Raw genomic sequence first — 18,854 nt, forward strand, 5'->3', positions numbered from 1 at the left:
TAAATTACACTCGGGAGAAATTAAACGCAGAATAAAATGATATGAGAAATGCGTGTTATTATTCGGTTGAGAATCTTTTGTCATCTACTCTGTTGAAAAAAATCTGAACGTTAGAATTTATAAAACAGTTATATTACCGGTTGTTCTGTACGGTTGTGAAACTTGGACTCTCACTTTGAGAGAGCAACAGAGATTAAGGGTGTTTGAGAATAAGGTTCTTAGGAAAATATTTTGGGCTAAAAGGGAAGAAGTTACAGGAGAATTGAGAAAGTTACATAAAGCAGAACTGCACGCATTGTATTCTTCACCAGACTTAATTAGGAACATTAAATCCAGACGTTTTAGATGGACAGGACATGTAGCACATATGTACGAATTCAGAAATGCATATAGAATATTAGTTGTAAGGCCGGAGGGAAAAGACCTTTGGGGAGGCCGAGACGTAGATGGAAGGACAATATTAAAATGAATATGAGGGAGGTGGGATACAATGATGGCGCCTGGATTAATCTTGCACAGGATAGGGACCGATGCGGGCTTATGTGAGGCCGGCAATGAACCTGCGCATTCCTTAAAAGCCATTTGTAAGTAAGCGAGTAAGTATGTAAGTGCGGCACAATAACACCCTCTTATAGAAAAGATACTAAACTGCTAGAAAGATGTTACATCTGACGGTAAAAATCTAAACTACTAAAAATAGCTCAAACATAAGAAACCTAACCAACATATGACACACAAACATAAAATAAAAAAAAGGAAAAATAGATGAAAGGAAGGGGAAGGAAAATGAGACAATGGCAAAACAATCGCCACAGTTATGAATATATACATTACACTAAACATTATTCAGTTAAATTTTAACGACTGGTACATATTTATTTTAGGCCTATCTGAGATGAAGCTTATACGAAAAAGTTGTAGCTTAATTTGTGAGGTAATGTAATTCAATTCAGTCTATATGCAATATGTAAAGAATTATAATTAAGTTGAGGTAGCTTCTTGGTTAAATGATGGGAATTAAAGTTCACTAGGAGTATGTTACAGGGAGCAAAATATAAATCTAAAATATATTTATATAATGATATTAATATTAATGTAATGAGATTTTGCCATTAGAGGTTTTGTATTCTATTTAGAGATATAATTAATGGTAATAATTAGAATGGACAGATGTTAGTTTCATTGTAAGTAACAAATATGAATCAGTAATTAATCTGTTAAGCAAGAATTTCTGTAATTTGGTCCCAGCTTCATCTCTAAGGAATGTGGTAATTTTTTTTGGTTATTTAACGACGCTGTATCAAATGGTAATCTTAACTTATATCAACTTTGTACTGCATCATTCACATTGTTCGTCATTACAAATTTCCTCGTTTAGTCATGTCTCCACTTGACGTCTCGACTAAGGTGTGACCGGAAATATCCCGCACTACTTAAGAAAAGAATGCTTAGTAATCGACATAGTTTTCTGTTCTTACAGCTAAGAGACGCTTTGTATTTTGTTGAATCTGTGTTCACAGTTCAGAAACTTATATCCTGAATTTTTTTTCACAGTCAAGCAACGCTTTCCATCCTGTTAAACAATTCTCGCAATTTAGAATATTGTGGAAATCTATAACAATATCTCATCTCAAATACAAGTCTGGTATAGTTCAGGGACTTGCGAATCCTACATTTCATTCTCTCTCAATTAATATTCGCAGCCGTATCGTTACTTCGTGTAATCACACACGAACTTTTGTTGCAACACTGAAGTCAACGCCCACATCGCAATGTTTGATGCCGTGTTGATCGCTTCACTCCTGGGGTGCTTCACTGCAGGTAATTAATATTTCCATTAACTTGTATTATTTGCTCCTATTTCAACTACGTATTTAACATTTACGAACCTCTTTACACTACTGTCTCTAGTTACATGAATATTGTATACATTTATTTACATTATAACATATAGGCCTGCACATATTCTTGTGCTCGAAGATTTGAAGAGCCCCGGAAGCGTCTATTTATTACATGAATTAATGTACAAACCACAGTATACTTTCCTAATTTTTGGAGATTTTAATACTGACTTGACCACCGCTGTTGGCCTCTTACGCGGAGAGCCCGGATTCGATTCGGGGCTTATGGCCTTAACTCTGCCAGGCGTCCTATTTCTGCTGCTGCCGCCGCCAGCACCAACCCTACCATCACCCCCACCACCACCACCACCACCACCATCACTAAAGTTCTTGGTTATATATATATATATATATATATATATATATATATATATATATATGCGTGTATTAATAAGTAAAAATTATGTGTAACTACTATTGTTCCCTGCTCTACTTCATCGACTGGAGCAAAAACAACTTCAAAATTTAGCATCATATCTAATACAGTCACACATAATAATTGGCAAAAATCTCCAATAAACGTATCCTATATTTTGTTTTCACAATGTTCATCTGTGAAAAAAATTGCTCACACTTATAGGTTGAGACATACATACATACATCAATTGGTGAAGCTAAAGAACTTTAATACTTACTTACTTACAAATTTACTTGTTTACTTAGTGGATTTAAGGAACCCGAAGGTTCATTGCCGCCCTCACATAAGCCCGCCATTGGTCCCTATCCTGAGCAAGATCAATCCATTCTCTATTATCATATCCCAACTACCTCAAAACCATTTTAATATTATCTTCCCATCTACGTCTCGGCCTCCCCAAAGGTCTTTTTCCCTCCGGCCTCCCAACTAACACTCTGTATGTATTTGTGGATTCGCCCATACATGCTACATGCTCTGCCCATCTCAAACGTCTGGATTTAATGTTCCTAATTATTTCAGGTGAAGAATGCAATGCGTGCAGTTCTGTGTTGTGTAGCTTTCTCCATTCTCCTATAACTTCATCCCTCTTAGCCCAAAATATTTTCCTAAGAACCTTATTCTCAAACACCCTTAACCTATGTTCCTCTCTCAAGGTGAGAGTCCAAGTTTCAAATCCATAAAGAATAACCGCTAATATAACTGTTTTATAAATTCTAACTTTCAGATTTTTCGACAGCAGACTAGATGATAAAAGCTTCTCAGCCGAATAATAACAGGCATTTCCCATATTTATTCTCCGTTTAATTTCCTCCCGAGTGTCATTTATATTTGTTGCTGTTGCTCCAAGATATCTGAACTTCTCCACCTCTTCAAAAGATAAATTAAAAATTTTTATATTTCCATTTCGTACAATATTCTGGCCACGAGACATAATCATATACTTTGTCTTTTCGGGATTTACTTCCAAACCTCCCTCTTTACTTGCTTCCAGTAAAATTCTCATGTTTTCCCTAATCTTTTGTGGATTTTCTCCTAACATATTCATGTCATCCGCATAGACAAGCAGCTGATGTAACCCGTTCAATTCCAAACCCTCTCTGTTATCCTGGACTTTCCTAATGGCATATTCTAGAGCAAAGTTAAAAAGTAAAGGTGATAGTGCATCTCCTTGCTTTAGCCCACAGTGAATTGGAAATGCATCTAACAGAAACTGACCTATACCAACTCTGCTGGACGTTTCACTGAGACACATAAGAACTTGAATAATAATAATAATAATAATAATAATAATAATAATAGTAATAATAATAATAATAATAATACTTACAAATGGCTTTTAAGGAACCTCGAGGTTCATTGCCGCCCTCACATAAGCCCGCCATTGATCTCTATCCTGTGTAAGATTAATCCAGTCTCTATCATGATATCTCACTTCCCTCAAATCCATTTTAATATTATCCTCTCATTTACGTCTCGGCCTCCCCAAAGGTCCTTTAATAATAATAATAATAATAATAATAATAATAATAATAATAATAATAATAATAATAATAATAAGATGATGATGATAATGATGATGATGTAGTTGGCGCTTAGGATTTACTCTTTAAACCAGAATTTTGGGAGTGACGCGTGGTGTAAAGTCGTTTTATATTCGTTTTGAAAAGCCACGTAAAACCTTACTGCAAATAATATATTTAATATAGAGCCGTTCAGAGCAGAAGTGGTATAAGTCAAAATTGGGTAATGGGGTGTAAAGTAAAAATTCTGTAAAATACAGCGCAAAGTAGTTATTAATATGTCCTTCGTGCTATTCACTGACTACTAATAGTTTAAATAAATTTAATATTAATTGCTACTTTGCGCTGTATTTTACATAATGTTTACTTTAACCCTCATTACACATTTTTGACTTACACCACTTCTGCTCTCAACGGCTCATTATTATTTCATACTCGGAAACAAAAATTTCTGCTTCCATTGCGAATGGAAGTTTCTTTTCTTCACAATCGACACGGAATAATACAGACACTGCGAAGGTACAAACGCCACTGATACCATGGTTCCTCTGACAGGCAGAGAGTAGTGGAAGGGGTTGAAGGGGAAGACATTACGTCTTGCAGTGCTCAATGCTCACAACTCATGTTTTCATCACAACTCACTAAATGGACACGCCTGCTGTACTTGTTTAGGAGTAAGGAACCTGTTGTAGGCTGACCCTGTACTGTGCGTTAGGCCCGTTACACAGTCATCCGTATGCTACGCGCTACGGACTACGGATCCGTAGCAAAATACCTTATATATATACATATATATATATATATATATATATAGTACGCAGAACTGTATAAGTTCCCATATATATATATATATATATATATATGGGAACTTATACAGTTCTGCGTACTGTACGCATCCGTAGGATCCATACGGACGTCCCTCTACGCGCTACGGACTACGGAGAAGAGATGAATACCTTGGACAAGTGTGGGCTTACACAGTCATGCGTACTACGCATAGCGTAGCGGCATAATAAGCGGTAAAATTCATGTTTGAAAGCATTATGATTTTGAATACGCAGCTGTTTTTAGTCAGATAGAAGACAATGTTTCTGGGATCCTTTTTGTGAATAATACAAAAATAGAGGCATCAAAAGTTGTGGCGTGATACGTGTGACATTATATTGAAAAATTTTGAACAAATGGACAATAACACACAATGAAATGCAGATGAGTGATGAAGATGAGAGAAGACATGGCAGAAGTTCCAGAAAAAAAAATCTTCCGTTGAGGATAATTTAGTCAGCTGTTAGGACATTTTTCAGAAGCAGAAACTACATTATTCTATGGAAACACAGTCTTTCGAATACAAAACATGAACCATCCCCTTTTATTCCGTCGTTTCCATTCACATCACTTACTTAGTCTGTTCATTTGCCATTTTTCGGTGGGCTAATATTGAGAAAAATCATACATCAGAATATACAAATATCAGTTCACATTGTCACACTGGAAACATTTCCCAACCAGAACAATATTGTTTGATGTCAATTCTCCGATCTCCATCAACCTCCAAAGATACTTTTTCACTCACAGGAATTTACCTATTATGGGCAACACACTACTGTATATAAAAGCTCTTACCTATAAAATAAGTTAAGGAATATTTAATTAAGAGTACCTAGTCAATATAAATATTTCCTCAGTGTATTTAAAACAGATTTAATCTAAATCAGTGATTCTCAACCGGGAAGGGGGCTGCAGCCCTGAGGGTGACCGACCAACTGGTAGTGGGGTGCAATGAAAAAAAAAAAAAAAAAAAAAAAAATAATAATAATAATAATAATAATAATAATAATAATAATAATAATAATAATAATAACAATTTTAAAAGTTGTTCTTTGAAAATTTTATTATCTGACAATTTTACATTAAATTAAAACAAGCTAATTAAGTTTTTTCTTTTTGAATTGATACCAAATTTCATATTACTACTTTGTATGTTCTACATTTTACTCCACACCTCAGTCCAGGGAGCCGCACTAAAGCAATGTGAGGAGAAAAGGAGCCTCAAAATCAAAAAGGTTGAGTAACACTACAGTAGTCCACCGCTGTGGAATAATGGTCAGCACGTCTGGCTATGAAACGAGCGGGCCCGGGTTCAAATTCTGGTTGGGACAAGTTATCTGGTTGGGGTTTTTCCGGGGTTTTCCCCCCAACTAATTGAAGTAGAATTGCTAGGTAACTTTCAGCGTTGGACCTCGGATTCATTTCGCCATTATTAATTCACATATCATCATCCATACACGGTGCAGCGTGCTGTACTTGTACAAGAGCGCGGCAGTTCGGCTACCCAATCATTCACAAGAATAGGAGTGGTAAGCACAATAAGCTTCAGGCTGCAGTGTAAGCCTTCGAGTCCCTCCCCCGTACAAGAGAAAGGAAAAACATCACAGTACATTCTACACAATCTACACCTTAGACTTAGAGGCCAGCACTAAAATAAAGTGAGGAAATGAGAAAGGATGAGAAACTCTGATCTATATAGATTATAACAAATATAATTGATGGTTTTGTAATTTGTTATAATGAACAAGAAATAATAAAATGTCGATTATAAATAATTTATTCATGTGAGTAATTTTTATCACCTTATGTTAACAGCAAACCGCTCGGTACGACATAATTATGTAGATCCAGTTCAAGCTGCATTTATTGTAATTTTTCCAATTGTTCATCAAACGATTGAATAAACATGCGAAATTGGTTAAAGGAACTTTCTTTCGGTCTCGCGCAAGTCACTATGTAGATTTATAAAAGCTTCCTTCAGGATTTTTAGAATTAGTAGCGGGTGAACACAATATTGTCTATTATGCACTCGTTTTAATACAAATATTGTGCAGCCAAAAGCTTTCCTTGAAGCACGCTCATTTTGAAACAAACAAGCCGACTGATATAATTAATCTGCTATGGATTTGCTATGCGTGACTGTGAAAGCAAACTGCCTACGGATCCGTAGTGCGTACTGCGTAGCATACGGATGACTGTGTAACGGGCCTTACATGTGTTCGTGAGCAGAGTATCTACTGAAGGACATGTGACGTAATGTATACCTCGTGCACACTTAGGCTGGTATTCATAGTCGACACTTTATATCACCACTTTGCAAAGTGACACTTTTGACGAAAGTGGCTCTTTCATATTAGTGGTAGGCCTATTCAAAGACGATTGAAGAAGTGCACTTCACAAAGTGTCACTTTATGCCAGCAAAATGTAGAGTTACAATTTGGTTGGTAACAGAAGTCCCACAATACCTTTCAAAACAAGTGAACAAACAATAACAAATTAATGACGTATAACCTACAAATTACAATGCTTGTGATTTGAATTGGGAGCCTAATTGATCGCGCGAGAAATAAAATATATATTTAAAGTTGTTTTATTTCAGTTTCTAGTTTTTGTTGCCCATAGTTTAGATTATTTCAGTCAGTTCAGATATATAACATTTTATTAAATAGGTAGTGATACTGCTGGTGAAATTAGGTTAGGTTTTGTATAGTACATAGCTGGTCCATTAATTTATATTGTTAGATTAGGTTTTGTAGAGATCTTTTTCATTGATTTATGTCGCTAAGTTAGATTTTGTATGTATCCGTTCCATTGATTTATATAGTTCGGTTAGATTTTGTACATATCTTCTATTAGTTTATATAGTTACGTTAAGTTGGACTGAATAGTTAAGTTATATATATATATATATATATATATATATATATATATATACAGTATATATATATATAACAACCTATTCAGTCCAACTTAACCTATATATATTTTGTCTTTTTCGTGAATAATGAATATAAGTAGAAAAAAGAATGAAATAAATACATGACTACTGCTATTATTATTATTATTATTATTATTATTATTATTATTATTATTATTATTATTACTCTTTTCTCTCTCTCGTTTCCATTATTGCCTGCTGTTCAGGAATATTTTGAATGCCAATGTTTCTACAATGCATAACAAAATAGGCCTAATAGTATGAGATCTCTTTTCATGGTGAGGTTATGACTGCACATGAACTAGAGACAGTAGATGTATTGCTTACCGGCGTGGAAATATATATTACCGGTATCAAAACAGTAATGATTATATTAACATCAAAATACAGGTAGTCAACAAAAATCAAAATCATTTTAAACCCAATATAATTATGGAGTCTGCTTAGAAGGCAGGCACGTGAGGTCTCTCAATGCTAATTTAAGATAGTTATGCCTACATCAGATTGAAGTTAGTTTCATATTATTTAAGTTAAAAAATTCGTTTCAGTAATACAAAATAGGTTATATAGGCATATCTACCTACATATCACTTCATCGAATTGAGGTTATAAATATACGAATGTTACTACAGAAATACCTGAACTATAATATTATATATATTAATGTATGGTACATATCTGTAGCATAGAATTTTAATGCAGTCAATAACTGTATTATTGGAGGCACTGGCAAACGTCTATTATTCGTTTTTGTCAACCAGTCATCGAAAATATAAGCAATCTCAATAAGTTTCTTTATTAAATCGGAACAGTTTTTTTTTTAATTCTATATCATTATAAAATTCCACGGAATTGTCTTTAGGCCTATCTCTAATGTAGCGCTTTTGTACATTGTGCCATCTCTTCCGCACGTTCTAATAATCGACAACTTCCAAGACGTCCGCCATTTTTCCACAAAGTGCCACTTTCGGCTCGAAGTGTGGTCGGAACTACACTTTCATCCAAAGTGTTCCTTTGCACCAAAGCGTCGACTGTGCAACGGAAAAGTGATACTTTGCGCCTTCCAAAGGACACTTTAATCGAAAGTGTCGACTTTGAATACCAGCCTTATACTCATTCCAATGTTGTGGGACTAAGAAAATGGTCTTTAATCGTCAGGATCACGCTCGAGATTTGTTATTCAACTGTTTTTTTCTGTTCCAGCCCACGGCTTGGTTCTGCAGCGTCTGACACCTCAAATGGTACATGTGGAGGAGGGCCACACATTGGTCTTGCAAGCTCATGTGGAATCAGAGGAGGATAACCTTTGGTTCTATGGGCCAGGGAACAGACAAATAGGAGAATTCGATCAGAGGGTAGACATCACTAGAGAAGAATTCGTGATACAACTGTACATTGGGAAGATTGACCGTTACCAATCAGGTGTCTACAGCTTGAAAGGGTACGACGCCTACAGCAATGGAAAGCTGAACTGGTCCGTCATCGTACAGGGTGAGTTAAGATATATTTCGATGTTTCTCAAGTCCGCCAGAATGAATAGGTTTGTAAAGAGCGGCATCTACGTGTTTGCAGTTGTTCCTCAACTCCACGTCTCCATGCACACAGCCTCCACGTGCAATATCAATGCCGACCAATCACAATTGAAATGCCGGGCTCCGTACCAAGGTGACGTCACGTGGGAGTATCATGGATGTGACGTCACCATCAGGGATGCAGAATACAAAATTTTGAAAGAGTATGATCAATGCGAGGTGAGTACCTCTCAGATTAAAATAACTTATATTTTACGAGGTGTCAAAAATTAAGCATCACTTATGTTGAAATAGCTATTGCACTGGTAACATTTGTAGCTAATGATATATGTTCGTTGCACATTACTTTCAAATATGTACATCGCGAAACACCTCCAATTTGTTGGCAGTTTTACGAAACACACATTCTGGAACAGGCCTGGGCGTTAATAACTCGATTGAGTCAATGCGGAATACCACTTAACTCCCCCACTCCACCTTTCGGCTCTCGCTGGTCGCCTAAAGTCCACCACTGATGCACAATGCCTGACTGTGTATTTGTTTCTAAAGCGCAGTAAGCGAAAAGGCCATGGGCGGGGATATATCCTTTCCTTTTCCCTTTCCCTTTATGCCCAGGGCTGCTCTCGAACATCGTCGGTATTATGACTACTGCAGCTTGTATCATGCGTCTGTGTGGTACTGGGTCGGGTGAAACACATTCTTAAATAATTTGAAACAAAAGAAGTCGCACGCTGTACAAAGTCCTCGTAATACAGGTTTTGCAAGGTCTGCAGGTGGTACTGTTATTGCAACTTATCTTGAACCTTACATCCCCTAAGGGCCGATTGTATAAGCCATTTAATCTTAGATCAGAGGTTAAATTGATCCTCGTTCTAGCTGAACTTGGAATTTTGTGTTGTATAAAGTATAATCTGAGATTAATTTGTCTCAAACTAAAGTCAACTTTGACTAAAGACATTTCTCCGATTAAGTTAGATGATCCAAGTTCAGTTATTTCTTTTCTGTTTGAAATATACGAGTAACAGATTGTGCAAATAAAATACCCATTATTATTAATATTAATAGATATAGTAGGTACAATTATATATATATATATATATATATATATATATATATATATATTTAACTTAGGAAAATATTTGGGGCTAAGAGGGATGAAGTTACAGGAGAATGGAGAAAGTTACACAACGCAGAGCTGCACGCATTGTATTCTTCACCTGACATAATTAGGAACATAAAATCCAGACGTTTGAGATGGGCAGGACATGTAGCACGTATGGGCGAATCCAGAAATGCATATAGAGTGTTGTTAGTTGGGAGACCGGAGGGAAAAGACCTTTGGGGAGGCCGAGACGTATGTGGGGAGATAATATTAAAATGGATTTGAGGGAGGTGGGATATGATGGTAGAGACTGGATTAATCTTGCTCAGGATAGGGACCAATGGCGGGCTTATGTGAGGGCGGCAATGAACCTCCGGGTTCCTTAAAAGCCAGTAAGTAAGTAAGTATATATTTTTTTAATTTATTGCCTTAATACACAAACATTCTTATATTTTATAAGGCTCTATCGTGTTCAGCAGTATCAAATAACATAATCCATAATTATATTATGTTAATAGCAACCATTAATTATTAATGGATATGATATGTACATTCATAAATTTTCAATTAACTGTATTACCAAACGAAAATTATCATTTTATAAAGCTTTATTATGTTTAGCAGTATCAAACACCATAACATGATGATAATTTGGAGAACAGTCAACCTTCTTCTTATTGTCTGCCATTATTGACAATGCACAAAACAAAGCAGTGTCTCCAACAGAGTGTACGGAAAGTCGCCAAAAAGTAGTTGGAAACTCGCTATATTTCTCATTATCTACAAAGAAAGATTAAATTTTGTCTCTATGGGGTGCTAAAAATATCACTGAATCCCTATTTAAGCAATATAAAAGCTAAAAGAAATTGTTGTTGAAAAAGAGTTAAAGTCGCTAGATTGGCAACACTGAACAACACTGTACAACATGGTCCGCGCATCACATACTTCACCTGTTTATGTGATGTTGCCAAATCCTTTTCACGTGAACTTAGATTGCATTTGAACCAAGGTAATTTGATCACAGAAAAGTTTTATACAATAGAAGAAGTGTCTGAACTCGGTTCACTTTCCGATCTTCGATCAAAGTTGGTCTTTAGTCAGGGAGTTTTATACAATTGGACCTAAGTCTGTCTTTCGAACTGCTCGGTACGGCATGTACTCATCAACGTAACGGCACGGCAAGGATGACCCTCCCTCGGGTAACGTGACTCTTTTCAGAAAACGTTGGTTCTTTCATTTTACGGCTCTCTACTGTAAAAGAACTTGGTTCACTACAGACATCATCATCTCACGACACTCCGGTTTTGAGAGGAGAACATGGTTTCGTAGCAGGTTTTAATTAACCTGTAATCAGTAATTATTTAAATATAATCGTGTGTACACTCCTCCTCTCTCATCCGGGCAGGGGACCGGCAATGACGGAGTTACTACAGCTATTTCTATGCATTATATAGCCCTATATGGCCTACACCTACAGCTGATATGTACATATTCTTATAACAATATTTTAGAGGAATTTACATTAATTTACAATTATACACTATCCATACCCCTATCATTACTGCCATCAATGTTATCGTCTTCATCGCTTGGTCCAAAATTAATTATTATTTCGTCAATGGCATCATCCATTCAGAATTACCTTCTTAATTGTAGGTACTACTTTCTGAACAAGATAGAATTCTTCGATTGTATCTCGAATGACATGTTCATCGAAGTCGTCCACTTCAACTTTACACAAGTCCTAATTCTGGAATGAAATATTATGTTTTGCAGAACTATAACAAAATAATAGCTTACAACAGTCATTCATTATGTCGCTCACAGTACACACACTATTGTACATAACTATTATAGCAATAATTTCTAAACATTACATATTTATTCTTTCCCGGAGTAGTGTGAGGTTCAACCGGTTGTAATCCAATATTATTCTTAATTCTCTTCACAGAACTAATACTTTTGCCAGAGTATTTACCCGCTCTCTCATATTCCTTATCAAGAAGTTCCAACAAACATTTTTTTTTTAATTTTTCTTCTTCGCAACACTTAATTATATTTACAATCACTTATTTTTCTTCACTGTGGATAACAGCGTTACTTTTTCTCCGCGGTGGTGTGATTTCACCATACTTACTACCCTGTGGTTGCTGCTCCATGGTAACACTACTGATAAGCAGTGAAGGAAATAGTTCTATGTTTCTTGACAAGAGATTATGATGCGAAGCATGCGCAAACAACTCAGATGGCTCCACCCACGTTACGCGCTTCCTTCCCTCAACCCCTGCTCAGGAAGTTCGAGATAACTTGCAATAACAGTACTGCTTCTTCTGTGGCGTGAAACTCAATACCTTACGCTCCTTCGAACATGGAATGTTGAATTCCTGTGACAACCGATTTTAAACTATGTTCAATGGGCAAACTGATGGCTTCAATACTGTCGTCAGAGGTTGATGGACATCCTTGTCTGGACTCCGTTGTGACCATCCCAGTACGTTCCTCAACGGTAGGCAAGCATTGTCCAACTTGATCCCCAACGTGAGAATTGATTTGTCCGTGGTCCAGCTTTATTTATTTATTATTTTGCTAATAATTGTAACATAAAATATAATATATACAGAAAAACTTTACCTCGCCCCTGAAAAAATAGAACTCGTGTTCAGGGGCGGATTCCTGAATTGAAATTAATAATTATACAATACAATTTGTCTTATGTCTACTGTGCAATTATAGTATTGTAAATTTTATACTGAACAACAATGTAGTTTTATTCTTAACAATAACTCTTCACTTTCTACAATTTAATTCCACTCCCGTCAACAATGGGATTTGCTCTCCACACAGCAACACAGTGTTCGTTACTGCACTCCACAGACGACAATGACAATTTACTTGGAATATTGAGAACAACAATTAACTGTTTAATTTTAACTAATGTTCACAAAGCACTATTTACAAATCAGAACTGTCAGTTCACAGTTCTTCTAGCTCAGTCACTCGAGTTCACAGTATCTCGAACCACAGACCTTCAGAGACAGTCCACCGTACTCGAACTCAGGTACTCCAACTGCGGTCCACTGCACTCGAACTCACGGCTTCAAATGCCCACACAGCTGCAGACACACTCAAGTCGGACTCCGGTCTCGAAGCTGGCTTCACTGCTACACAAGACTGGCTGGCTTGCTGTTCACTAGCTACAACACTGCAACTACTGACTGACTGACTGTTCAAGTTCACTTGCGTGCCGTAATTTGTGCCCACAGCGACGTAGACGAGAAAGTTCGAGTTCTGGATATTTTCGCCTCGACGGACTTCTGGACGATTCTGTTCGGGAGGGTCCTTTCCCCCCCTTCACTCCGCACGTAGCAGTTTGCTTCCTTCCCTTCTCGGCAAGCAGCAGATGCGCGCGCAACCTCCCCTCGCCGCGTCGCCGTAGTACACCGCCCCTCTGCCCTCTCAGCAGACAGACGCTCCCCTCGGCGCCACACCTAAGCGACCAACGTTTCGTCTGCGCATTATCTGTACTGAATTTTTTTCAAAAACCAAATTGATTATCACTTAATATATTATGTTTATCAAGATAATTCATTAATCGAACTTTAATACATTTTTCTAGTAATTTTGAAATACATGAAAGTAATGATATTGGTCTATAATTGTTCATATTTCTTTTGTCTGCTGTTTTAAAAATAAGTTTCACAATTGCATTTTTTAATTTATTTGGGAATTTGCCATTTAGAAAACATAAATTAAAAATATGAGTTAGAGGTTTGGCAATATAATTTATAACCATCTTAAGTATTTTAGCACGTATGTTATCAGGACCAGGTGATACATTATTTTTTTAAGTTTTGGCTATATTGATTATTTCGTCATCTGTTACGGGGTAAAGATACATACAAGCATTTACTGAAGTTACATTGCTAAGAAAATTGTTATTTTTTTATAGACGATACAATATCCAAGACAATGTTTGTAAAATACGAGTTAAATTCTGTTGCAATGTGTATATTATCACTTAAGATTAAAACATTTCGAGAAACAATCTCAGTAAATTGTTCTTTTTTATTTACTACAATATTTGCAGCTTCTCGCACAGTTTGCCAAAACATTTTAGAATTATTGCTATATTTTTCTAATTTGATGGAGAAATAATTAGCTTTCGCTCTCTTTATTACGTTAGATAATATGTTACGAAATTTTTTTAACTTGTTTTCTTACATAATATTAAATGGTTCTTTTCTTCATTTGCTTGCAAGTTTGTCTCTCGTACGGATTGATTTAACTATACCATTTGTAATCCATGGTTTAATTTTTTTAAACTTACTAGAAACTTTTTGAGTAGTTTTATTTGTGTGCTTTATAATATTCGTATTTAAAATTTGATAAATTTCGATACCATTATCGGGATTATTACAACTCATTACAGTATCCCATGCTTCATTACTTATATCTAACAATAGGTCATCATAATTGATATTACTGTTATATTTATAAGTCTCAGAGTCTTCAAAATCTACTTTATTAATAAATGTAATTAAAGCAGTGGTAGTGTAATGGTCAGTAATATTGTTATGATAAACACTTGGTAGGCTATAAATTCAAGTAGTTTGTTATTGGTTTTAAAGAAAATATGATCAAGACAATTTTTCGACTCTGGTCTAGTTACGGATTTTAATAACTGGTAAAAACCCTATTCATACATGATATTCATATATCTATGCCCTAAGTCATCCATAGAGTCGTCTAGAATTTGAATGTTAATATCTCCAACTATAATGTGGTTATTAACTTTTTCTTGTTTATTAGAAAGCTTTCCACATCATTTATAAATTCAGCTTTGTTTAAATTGGGGGATCTATATATTGCCGTTAACTCAATAATAGTATTGTTGAAATTAAATTTAAAATGTATGCAATTTGAATTTAAAATTTCAATATCTTGAAGCTGACACTTCAATATCATTTCTAAAATACACTACAATGCCATCACATTTATTGTATTTACAAGGTTTAATAAACTTATTATAATTTGGTATGTCAAAACCTATATCATAACGAAGCCAAGTTTCAGCAAGTACTATTATGTCAAAATTGAAAGAAAAGTATTGTATGAATGCACAAAATTCAGAGAAATTCTTTTTTATACTGCGAATGTTTAAATGAATCAGTTTTAAATTAAGATGTTTACAGTTAGCAATATAATTATCAATGTTAAGTAAGTCATTAAATATTTTTGTTGGGTTACACTTTATATAATAATAATCTACATTGTTATATAGCTTGTTGTTATTGTTGTTATCAATGATGACAGTTAAATATAAATAATACAATGAAAATAATCAAGAGGTGTAATTGCCTAACAATTACAATTTTTCAAGATCATAGTAATCAAACATTCTATTCACTTGGGAATTTTCATTTTTCCTAACAAAAATTTTGCAGTCTTTAACCCAAGTGAATTTGTAACCTTTTTCTCTGGCAGTAAGTTTTGTCTTGTTGAACAGATTTTTCATTAACGGCGTAAGATGATCCGAAGCTGTGACCAAACCAGGCTGGAATTGCTGACAAATTGTTTGAGTTGGAAGGCCGAATCCTTCTTTGTTATTTTTAGCCTCTTCTCGGAAACGGCTTAGCCATAGATCGCGACTTGAACGTTTAGCAAACCGCACAACAATTGGTCTTGGTGTCCCAGGGCGTGTCGGCAGTCTGTGTGTAACACTAACGTCTTCAAAACAACCATCTGCACCAATAATTGTAGAAACGGTCTTTACTAGTGATGGGCGAAGTTGTTCTTTTCCCGGAACAGTTCCGACGGTTCCGGTTCCAAAAAAATACTATGTTCCAAATAACAGTCACCAGTGGTGATGAGTCGGAGTCGTTGAGTCGTTCAAACGAACGGTACAGTACCCTCCCTCTTCACCATGCTGCTCACACTGGAGCACTCATAGGCATGACATAGTACACATTCTTATCTATAGATGGCACTGCAATGCACATTCGAATCGATTTTGGAAAATTGCTGTGCATGCGGACAGAACTCAAAAGCTTATGTTAGTAATTACACAGCTGTTGACTACAAGGACAGAATACAACACTTTGTTTTCGTACATAAAGTTATAAAGACATGGTAGCCAACTAAAAAAAATAACATAACATTTAAAACATATGGTATGTAATTTCTGTTCTCTCTATTACATAATAAAAAAAAAAAACAAATCATTAATTTTTATTTTTACTTTTCTTAATGCACAGTTATAATAATAATAATAATAATAATAATAATAATAATAATAATAAATATTACAATTTCATAAATAAAAAAGATATATATTGGCAGTACTGAAACCTGGAAACCCCGCAGTGGGTTAGTAAAATGTTGGAATCGCATCTTTACCAAAGTGTAATTTAAACTTCGCATTAAACCTCGCTCTCCAAATCAGTACTTATATGGGTAGTTTCCAACAAATAATGCTACAACATTTTTGTCGTTCTTTGATAACAGAGAAGATAGCACAAAAACTTGTGCTTGTCAGACTTAACCTCAACAAACGACATACAGACATTGTAACTAAACCACTCATTACCATTTACGACTTTAACCTTTGTATAGAATCAGCTGATCAATGAATTAATAATAGTATGCGTACTTTATGACTTTGTAGAATGTTTATAAAACAGAATTAGTCAACTAATGGTGAAATAAACCATAAAGCGGGAATCAATATTACAGATTATTGAATACTTACTATAACATTACAGATGATTGGCCAGTCTTACAAATGTTGATATTAAAGTTCGCGCCACCGCAAGGATTTCAATTTCCATGCGCCCCCCTCCAACCACGTGAGAGTTTCAAGTACAGTGTAACTGCAGCTGTCGTTGGTTCATCGGAACAAGCTCCGACGTTCCGACTGTTATCTCCGAGTCGGAACATACCTTGTGCAACGCGGTACTGCGAGCCCGCAACAGCTGGGCAAGTGAGCAGCTCGGAGTCGGAACACTGTTATTTCGGAACAGGAGGTTCCGACCTACTGTTCATTTTTGCAACAGTTCCGAGGGAGTCGGAACATACCTTGTGCCACGCGGTACTGCGAGCCCGCAACAGTTGGCAAGTGAGCAGCTCGGAGTCGGAACACTGTTATTTCGGAACAGGAGGTTCCGACCTACTGTTCATTTTTGCAACAGTTCCGAGGGAGTCGGAACATACCTTGTGCCACGCGGTACTGCGAGCCCGCAACAGTTGGCAAGTGAGCAGCTCGGAGTCGGAACACTGTTATTTCGGAACAGGAGGTTCCGACCTACTGTTCATTTTTGCAACAGTTCCGAGACCGGAACAGTTCCAAAATAACTGTTGTGTTATTTTTTACCCATCTCTAGTCTTTACGATTTCATTCACTGATTCATTATTAGTAGAGAGAACACCATATAACACAATATTGTCCCTGCGGTTGTACTGTTCCAAATCCTGAAGTCGAACACCTAGGTCGTTGATTTCACGTTTCAAGAAGTCGTTTTCTTTTCGCACTTTTTTTAACTCATCTTTTACATCATTTATTTCACTTAATAAAGAATCAAACTTCGTTGACATGAAGTCGATAGATTTCTTTATATCATTAATGTCCTGATGAATATTGGAGGCAAACTTTTCAAACATAATACTTAATTGTTTGTTAACGGAAGTAGCACTTTCTAAGTTTATTACTGATTCCTCACTGTTTTTGTCATTTCTAGATTCACATTGTTTATCATTATTGCTTTTACTTGAGTTCTTTCTTTTACTCATTTCGTTAAAGTTAGTTTACTTACTTGTAATTCAAATAGCTGCAGCAGCAAAACAATGTAGTGGACACTCACTACACTGGCTCACTCAGGAATTGACAATGAAATTGACAATGAAATTTCGTCGGAATGTCACAATACCACGACCCACCCCACGCTCCATATCACAATAGCCGCCCTTTTTGGAATGCTGAAGATCATGCACATTTATCTACTTATAACGACAGAGCACATGTTTAGTATTTAGTATTAGTATTTATTTAGTATTAGTATTTATTTAACCTGGTAGAGACGGCCGTCAGGCCTTCTCTGCTCCTCTACCAGGGGATTACAACTATAATATGAAGAATAAAATTACAATTAATGTTTAGTTGTCTCAATCCAGTGGACGCACTCCAGCAGCAAATACACAGTATTTATAAACAATGTAGGCCTACCTACAGTGCACTACCATACACATCACGCTTCTAAACGCGCTATTCATATAAAATTCATTTTTAATTTTTGGACACCCATAAGTATACCATGTACATAGCCTAATATACATAACACAATCTACAGCTATACCACTAAGTCCCAGGAGTCAAACCAACTTGACATACTCGTTCGCCTTTATAGAACAGGGGATCCCAAGCATTCAAACGTTACGGACACCCTTAAAGCTCATAATTCAATTTCGTGGAACCCTTAAAATGTTTATCATAACATAGCGTGATAAACATGTCTCAACTATTATTTGCGTAATGTAGTGAATTTGTAAATCCGAAGCGATATCATTAATTAAATTATTGTATATAATTCGAAAATACTTAAATATAAAGCTATTTTACTTGA

At 35.8% G+C, this 18,854-nt stretch overlaps 1 protein-coding gene across 1 annotated transcript in view; it reads left to right on the forward strand.

The window, feature by feature from the left end:
• The first annotated feature begins 1,476 nt into the window (after window positions 1–1,476).
• Window positions 1,477–18,854, forward strand: part of LOC138704600 (ankyrin-1-like) — a 35,814-nt gene continuing 18,436 nt past the window's right edge. Inside the window, exons 1-3 of the mRNA XM_069832670.1 lie at window positions 1,477–1,821; window positions 8,809–9,096; window positions 9,178–9,356. Coding sequence (XP_069688771.1) covers window positions 1,773–1,821; window positions 8,809–9,096; window positions 9,178–9,356 — 516 coding nt within the window. The 5' untranslated portion in view covers window positions 1,477–1,772. The remainder of the gene's footprint in view (window positions 1,822–8,808; window positions 9,097–9,177; window positions 9,357–18,854) is intronic.

Source organism: Periplaneta americana, chromosome 8 (genome assembly GCF_040183065.1).
Source record: "Periplaneta americana isolate PAMFEO1 chromosome 8, P.americana_PAMFEO1_priV1, whole genome shotgun sequence".
Lineage (NCBI taxonomy): Eukaryota > Metazoa > Arthropoda > Insecta > Blattodea > Blattidae > Periplaneta > Periplaneta americana.